Below are 8,456 nucleotides of genomic sequence, written 5' to 3'. Positions count from 1 at the left end.
GAGCCACCCGAGCGGGAGGCGGCGCCGGCGAGAGGACCAGGGCCCGCCGTGCCCCAGCCCGGCCGGCGGCGGGGACCCGCTGCATCGCCACCTCCCCCTGGACGGGCAGCCGCCCCGAGTGGCCTGGGCCGAGAGGCTGGTTCGCGGGCTGCGAGGTAAGACCGCGACCCGCAGCGGCTGAGGCACAAACCAAAACTGCCCGTGCCGGCCGCGGCCGTCGCCCCCGCGAGCAGCTTTCCCGGGTTCTCCCTCTCACCCCTGTCTGCGTCCCCGCCCCCCTCTGCAGCGCATTCCCCACCTCTGCTAATGATGCTCTATTTCCCGCGCCCAGCGCCGATTTCCATCGCGCCCTAGTTGCTGCGGATTGATTGGATACCTCTCTCTTTAGGATAAGTCCACATATTCCCTTTTACTTCTGAAAATAAGTGAAAGCCGTATTGTAGTGAAAAGGTACATCTGGGGATTGTTTTTCTTGGAGGGAAAAAAAATGAATATTACTTCTAGCAAAACCGATGATGGTTGTAACTGCATATTTGCTAATGTCACAAAATCAAAATGAAAATTGTATACTAGCACCCCTGGTCTTCCTCTGGTCTTGATGCTCCATTGTTCCCTCAGCCCGGTCTGGAAAGGGTGACAAACAGTACTGTGTTATCCAGGTTGTGGGAGGGATGTGGTTAGGTTGTCATTGATGATGTTGTTTTGGTGATGTTGTGTGTGGTTGTTTAGGGGAGTGGAAGCTGTTGAGAACACCACGAATAGAATAATGTCTGTGAAAACTGTTATTTGGCCATTTCTAATTCTAGGCATTTTTCTAAAACAGTTGCAAAGAAAAGGTTATATTGTTTTTTAAAAAAAAAAACCTTGGAAACTTGTTTTTAAATAACTAAATCAATGTTCTTTGAAATTCCAACAAAAGAGTGAAGTCACCAGATACCAGCTGATAACATTTGTCAGAGTTCAGTGCACCCAACTCTTCAAAAGGCAGGAGAGGAATTTTCAAGTTTGCCAGTGCCTGGTAAGACACTAATTTTCCAGTAGCAGATGGAATCCTGTTTTTACAAAGTTTTGTCAGAGACATCCTTGGAAAAGTACTGCATTTGCTTGTACCATCCAAATTATTTTAATGTTCAGCTTTAAGAGTTGCCATCCTCAGTTCTTTTGAAATGTTCCCTGTTTTTCCTTTTCTGTCAGTTATTGCACAAAAACTGTCCAGGTGTTGTCACAACAGTGTGATTAAGAGCAGGTCAGGCCTACACTCAAATGTCGGTTCTACCACTCATTGGCTATAGGACCTTGAACAAATTACTTAACCTTTCTGATCCCCAATTTTTGCATCTATTAGAAAAGAGATAATACTTAGTTCTTGACTTTTTGAGAGACTTAAATAAGACATGTAAAATGGGTGGCAAGTTTTTGCCATGTTGTGAGTGCTTCATAAAGATTATAAAAGTATACATTTTGGTACTTCTCTGACATAAATGCTTATATTTAATTTGATTCTGGGCATGGTGGCGAACAAATATCCTGTTTGGATAACCTGTGTGAGTAGATTAGTAAAACACTAATATTTCAGAAGGCTTAAAACTGAATTAAGGCAAATTATATATTATTGTTCACTATTTAAAATGAGTTTTTAAAAACATTCACTAAAGTGAGAGAGGAGTTTTTTATAAGGTAATAAATAATGGTAAGTCACATGATCCTTTTAGCTCAGTTTAAACATTTAATAACATACTTAACCTCGTTTGAATAAACTCAAGAATGGAATATAATGAAATGAAATATATATTTTTATATGAGTGTATATACAAATTATTATTTTTAAAGAAAAATCTAAGGGACTTACAATGAATAAGCTCATAGTCTAAAACCTCTATTCAAGCCATATCAATGACTAATTAATTGGAGAGCATACTTGGGGGAAATTTTTAATTATAGGAAAATTTTACATTTCACTTATTAATCTCTTTTATGAAGAAAAATAGCTGACATTCTTATCACTTATTAAATAAGCGACATTTATTAAGTATTTGGCCCCTACTGTAAATATAGCACTGTGCTAGCTGCTACAAAAAGAAGTAAACTAGAATAGCACATCACTATTTTCCTCTGGACAGAAACCCAGAAAAGTAAAATAAATAACCATGAACAAGTTGTGATTTTTTTTGCCTCTTCAGATACTAATGACAGAAATCTTACATGCAGTGTGTAAGCAGTGCCCTAGAACCAGAACAGGAAGTAACTTTTGCAATTTCTAAGGTAGGGGAGTGGTCAGAAGCTTCTCTGGAGGTTTCCCACCTTTGTGAATTTATACAACATGCCCAGGCTTCCTGAGTTTTAGCTCCTCATTCATAAATGAAGGAGTTGAACTGAAGCTCCAAGGTTCCTTCTAGCCTCAACGTGCTCTGGGTTGTTGTTTAATGACATGAATCCAAAAGGGAGAAAAAAAGGTCATTTTTGCTGCTTGGATGGTAGATAAATCTATCTTCTTAGCAGAAGTAAGTACTATCTAACAAGAAATGTTTGAGGCTTGGTTGTGGGATGAATTGTTTCTAACCAAGGCATTAAGAATGTATCTCTAAGTATTAGGAAGCAATTGCAAGTTGAGCAGGAGCAGAACCTGCCAAAAGGGAGTGTGAGTCAGCAGTGTGGCGTGCAGGAGAGCTGGCAGAGGGAGACTCAGGCAGGAAGACCCAGCAGGAGGCAGCCAGTGAGGAGGTGATCAGGCCTGGACCAAAGGAAGCGAAGGATGGTGGCAAGATTTAGACAGTGCCCCAGACTTAATGGTATCCCCAGCTCTCTTGTTTACTCTTAGCAAACTTGTATTAAGTGCAGAGATAAAATGTGGCACTCTACTTGAGTTACCAAATTTTCTGAATTTCTGAAGTTGAAAGTTTCATGGATGTATCACCTTGTTAAAGTTGGTTCCAGTTTGTTATTTTAGACATATATTCTTGGGCTTTTTTTTTTTTTTTTTCCTGGAGAAACCGCAAAGTACTAGCTGTATTGGTGAGGGTGGGCCAAGTGCCCTGAAGATTAAGAAATTCATTTCTTGCTCATGTAACATTTCAAAGAGGGTATTCGGGTTAGTAGCAGCTCTCCTCCTTGTGATTATTCGGGGAATAACCCAGGCTCCTTCCCTGGTGTGGCTTTCCTGGGGCCCTATCCTCTGCATGGTCGAGGCTGAATGGCCACATGCAGGTTCTGGTGGGAAGGCTTGTCTCTACTAAAGGCCTTCTCCTGGAAATGGCCCACATCACTTCCACTCATGCTTGCTCTGTTGGCAGAGTTCTTAATCACACATCCAAGGATACGTGCAAGGGAGGCTGGAAAATGTAATGTAGCCATGTATCCAAGAGAGGAGAAATGGATTTTGGTAGATAACCAGCAATCTCTGCCACGTTAGTGCTAGAGCTCAAATGAAATAGTAGGTCTACTCTTATTTTTCCTAAAATAATGAGACCTTGACATTGAAATTGGTGTGCTGTTTGTTTTTGATAAGTGACCTCCAACACAGACTTTATTTAACTTGTATTTTTCCTCCCTTCCCTTTTGACATCTAAAGGGGAGCATAAGCATATTCAGTTATTGGAAAGGTTATTGAGACTTGGAAAAGATCTGAACTTGGCCGTAGTTGATGGCACCACACAGAAACTGCCAACCCACCACTTTCAGTAGCAGCTCATGATAGTCCACACACAGTGACTGATTAATTTAGCCTGTTCTGAGGCTTCAGAATTCAGTCTTATTTCATCACCAGCAGAACATTATCCTAAAGTAGAGGTCTTTCAACCAAGGTGGGGGGAGGGGGGCGTTTTGCCCTCAGGGAACATTTGGCAATATCTGGAGACATTTTTTTTTTACAACTGGGGGAGCAGGGGTTGCTCCTGGCATCTGCTGGGGAGAAATCAAGGATGTTACTAAACATATACAATGCACAGCACAGCCCCCCACACACACTACAAGGCATTATCTGACCCAAAATGCCAGTAGTGCAGAGGTTTAAAAGCTTGCCTAGTCTCAGTTCCAGGTGTGGTGTTAAAAAAGAAACACAAACAAACAAAAACTTTTCCAAGACTTAAATTGAATAAGAAATAATTTATTGCTCACTGTGTGCCAGGCACTGTGTTAAACTCTTTATGTACATAGATTCATTTTCTCCTCCCAACACCCCTGTGAGGTGAGAAGTACCATCATTACCATTTTATGGATGGAAGAAACTATGGCTTTTAGAGTTTAAATGACTTGCCCAGGTTCACACTGTTAAATGTTGGAATTAGGATTTAATTCCAGGCATTTGAGCCCAAAGACATTCTTTTCCACTATGCCATATACCTGTAGTGCCCAAACCTAACTTTAGCCAGCAATTTTTTGCATTTTTCTTACTTTGTAAATATTTATTCATCATATCAACTTAGTCTATGTATAGGGAGTAGAAGAGCTTGCCTTTCCTATTTACATATTTTTAATTGTGGCAAACTATGTATAACATAAAATTTACCATTTTAACCTTTTTTTTTTAAGGCTAGTCAACATTTTAACCATTTTTAAGTGTACAGCTCAGTGGCATTGTGTGTTCATTCATGTTATGTGAATGTGCTTAACATTTATGATTTATTTCCCGAACTTTTTCATCATCTCAAACAGAAACTCTGAACTCATTAAACAATAACTCCCCACTCCTGGCTTGCCTCAGCCCCTCCTAACCTCTATTCTACTTTCTGTGTCTATGAATTTCCCTATTCATACCTGATATAAGAGAAATCAGACAATATTTGTCCTTTTGTGTCTGGCTTTTTTCACTTAGCCTAATGTTTTCAAGGTTCATCCATATTGTATTATATTTCCAAACTTTATGACTTTTTATAACTGAGTATTTCATTGTATATATATGCCACATTTTGTTTATTCATTCGTTTATAGACATATGGGTTTTTCCCACCTTTTGGCTAATGTGACTTTTTTACTCCATCACTTCTTTTAACTTTTTTATTTGTACCATAATCTTGAACAAATGAGATTTTGTATTTTCATTACTGGGGTTTCTTTGTTTGTTTGTTTTGAAGGATTGCTACCGTTTGGGAAACAATTGTATGTAAGTAATTGCAATGCCACGTCCCGGGGATGGGAGGCACCCAAAGAAGAGAGAGGATCAACTCAACCTGGGGAGGTCAGAGAAGGCGTCCAGAAGGAGTGAACTTGGGCTACATTTTGAAGAGGGAGGGGATTCAAGGAGGGAAAACAGAAGGAGCAAGACCCAGCAAACCTGTAACCCACAAAAAAAAAATACCAAAAGAATTGGTACTTTTTCCTGTAGACAGTTGGAGCCAGTGGGGGCTTCACGCAGGGGGCTGAGATGATCACAGTCAATATGAAGATGACTCTCACAAGAGTATACAGGATGGGGTGAGGTGGATAGCACTGGTGGCTGGAAGGCTAAGTCTGGAAAGGGCTGACCAAGAGAGGGGCAGGGGACGGGAGCTGCAGCCAGGCGTGGGGGCTGCAGGCAGACCTGGGAGCTGGAGTGGGAGGGAGCTGGACTGAAGAGAGACAGAAATGACAGAATTGTTAGACCAACTCCATGTAAGGGATAAGAGGAGGGCCTATTCTGGGGTGAAACCCAAATTTCTAGCTTGGTACCATTAACCCAGAAGAAAGAATAAGATTCTAGAGAAAGAAAAAGAAAACCTTAGTTGTAGGCATGTGAGAGGGAGCTGTCTGTGGAATATGCAGGTGGTACTATTTGCTGTAGCATCTACTTGTCTTCACCTCAAGAGAGGGCTAAGAATTTGAGATTCAGGGGTCAGTGTCATGTAAGGTCGCATCTGACTTTTATAGAAAATGGGTCAATAGTAGGAAAAAGTCATTTCCCTCTTTGAAGGTGTCCCTATGGTTCAAGTGAATATTAGGAAAGATTTTATTCCTCTTTCTAAATAAGGCCATATGTGTGTCTTAACACAAAAAGAGGATCCTTTCATGATCTAAATATGCTGAGAATTTGGTTAGGTTATTCACAAGGAAGATTTGGATGTTTACACCATTCTGAAATCTGGACCACCGGGCCTCAGAAGTGGGACATTTTACAGATTAGGACTTGCTTTTCAAGCTATAGACAAGCCTCTTTGAAGCATTCTAAGTGCTTTATAAGTATTTCTAATTCCCAGGATAACCCCACAGAGAGGAATCCTTACTCCGTTTTCAGATGAGGAAATGGAGGCTCATGGCGTTAGGTAGTCTCACAGCTAAGCCCTCAGTTAAACACAATTTGACTCCAAAGCCCTGAACTGCACCATGTTATGAACAATAAGTCATAGGAGTTTAGTACATTTCAAGATGGGACAGGGTTAGCGTGAGGCAAAAGATCTGCACTGAACCTTTTGACCACAGAACTGAAGTATTTATAGATTAGATGATAGGATGGTTGTGATTAGTTTCAAAATAATTGGGGAGGAATGGGCAAGGGTTTAGATGAATCAAGATTGGCATTGGGGCTGGCCAGTTAGCTCACTTAGGCCAGCATGTTGCTGGTAACACCAAGGTCAAGGGTTCAGATCCCCTTACTGGCCAGATGTCAGAAAGAAAGAAAAAAAAATTGGTATTGAGTTGATAATTGTTGGAGGTGGGTAGTAGATATATAAGTTCATTATATCATTCTGTCTTTGTGGTATATTTGATATTTTCCAAAATAAAAAGTTTCTGAAAGCATTTGGATAAAATAGTTGGGGAAATGGCATTATTTTTCAAAGTCAACTATTTATGTTTGTAATGATGGGGCTCAGAAAATGATATCCCAAAGTGAAGGCCTCAGAAGCAGCCTCAGAAACAAAGTTTCTCTCTGACCTTCTCCTGCCACCCTATCCCTTGTCCCTCATTCTCCCCTGATGCAGGTCATAGAAACTAGAATCTCTTTTCCCCGAGGTGAGTCATAGAAACTAGAACCCCTTTTCCCCAAAGCCACCCATAAAGCCTAAAAATATTACTATAACCTTCCCTCTGCCTTTCTATGTAACCACCGGCCATAAAGAAATTCAGCCCTCATTCCAGAGAGGTCCTGCCTCATACCCAGGAGGGAAGAATGCTGCACAGAGAAGCCAAGAAGAATCTGAACAGACGGGCCTTGCTGGGTTTCCCCCCTCAGTTTATTAGCATTAGATCATATTCTTTTTGTCTAACCACATTTCTACACAGCTATCCCTGCTTCACTAAACCTAAGCATAAAATAAGATAGTTTCCCCTGTATTTTGGGGTCTTCATTCTGAAGGCTCCTGTGTCATGTAAAACTATGACCAAATAAATTTGTTATGCTTTTCTCTTGGTAACCTATCTTTTGTTATGGGGGTGTCAGCTGTGACCCTTATGAAGGGGAGGAAAGGGCTCATCGTCTTTCCACTCCTATGGGGACATCTTTTGTGCTTGGGACTATCTACCACAAAGATCCCTTATATTCATGTTAAGAAGTAACACTGTACAGAGGAATACCCTGTTTAGATGATGTGACTTTGTTAGATGATGTGACTTTGGGGCTTTGGCATCAGACAAGCCTGTTAAACATAAAGAAAGTTGGATAATTGCCTGGTGTCCCCAACATTCCTCACTCTCCCTAACAGCTGGAGATACCATATGTACTGAACGTAAGTGCCTGGGATGCTGGGCAGGTGCTGAGGCAATCTCCTAGAGCAATGCCAAGCAGGAAAGTGGGGTTGAAGCCCCCACAGGGAGCCCCCACCAGGGAAATGTCTAGTAGAGCCAAGGCAGTGGGACCACCATCGAAACCCCAGACTTATGGAGCTACCAGAGTGGAACACCGGCCTGGAAAAGTTGCAGGCACCAGCGCAGCCCACTGGGCTACACCTGGCAGACCTGTGGGAATAAGGCTGCCTGATGCTTTGGGGACCCAGATGCCCAGTTGTGCCCAGGATGCAGGACTTGGAGTCAAAGAACATTATTTTGGAGGTTTAAGACATAATGTCTGCCCTGCTGGGTTTCGGACTTGTTTGGGGCCTGTTTTTCCTTTCTTTTGGCCTATTCTTCCCAGTTGGAATGAGAATGTATACCCAATGTCTGTTCCACCATTGTATCTTGGCACTAGATAAATTTGGTTTTGTTTTTCAGGTTCACAGCTGGAAGGGCTTTTGCTTTTGGTCTCAGATGAGACTTTGGACTTTTAAGTTGGCACTGGAGCAAGCTGAGACTTTTGGGACTGTTGGGATAGAATGATTGTATTTTGTATGTGAGAGTGACGTGAGTTTTGTGAATGGTGGAGATTGGATGTGTTGTCCCCTCCAAAACTCATGTGGAATTTTTTTTTTTTTTTTAGATGGCCGGTAAGGGGCCGGCCTGGTGGCGCACTGGATAGTGCGCCGCTTGGGAAGTGCGGGCGCTCCCGCCCAAGGGTTCGGATCCCACATACAGACCGGTTCCCGCTCACTGGCTGAGCGAGGCGCGGGGGCAAC

General features: G+C 42.0%; 1 protein-coding gene across 1 annotated transcript in view; it reads left to right on the top strand.

The window, feature by feature from the left end:
* Positions 1-8,456, top strand: part of PKD2 (polycystic kidney disease 2 (autosomal dominant)) — a 63,674-nt gene that overhangs the window by 1,932 nt on the left and 53,286 nt on the right. Inside the window, exon 2 of the mRNA XM_008574256.1 lies at positions 4-155. Within this exon, the coding sequence (XP_008572478.1) occupies positions 4-155 (152 nt within the window). The remainder of the gene's footprint in view (positions 1-3; positions 156-8,456) is intronic.

Source organism: Galeopterus variegatus, unplaced genomic scaffold, assembly GCF_000696425.1.
Source record: "Galeopterus variegatus unplaced genomic scaffold, G_variegatus-3.0.2 Scaffold1019, whole genome shotgun sequence".
Lineage (NCBI taxonomy): Eukaryota > Metazoa > Chordata > Mammalia > Dermoptera > Cynocephalidae > Galeopterus > Galeopterus variegatus.
Note: the sequence above shows the minus strand (reverse complement) of the source record. Positions and strands in the feature narration are given on the sequence as shown.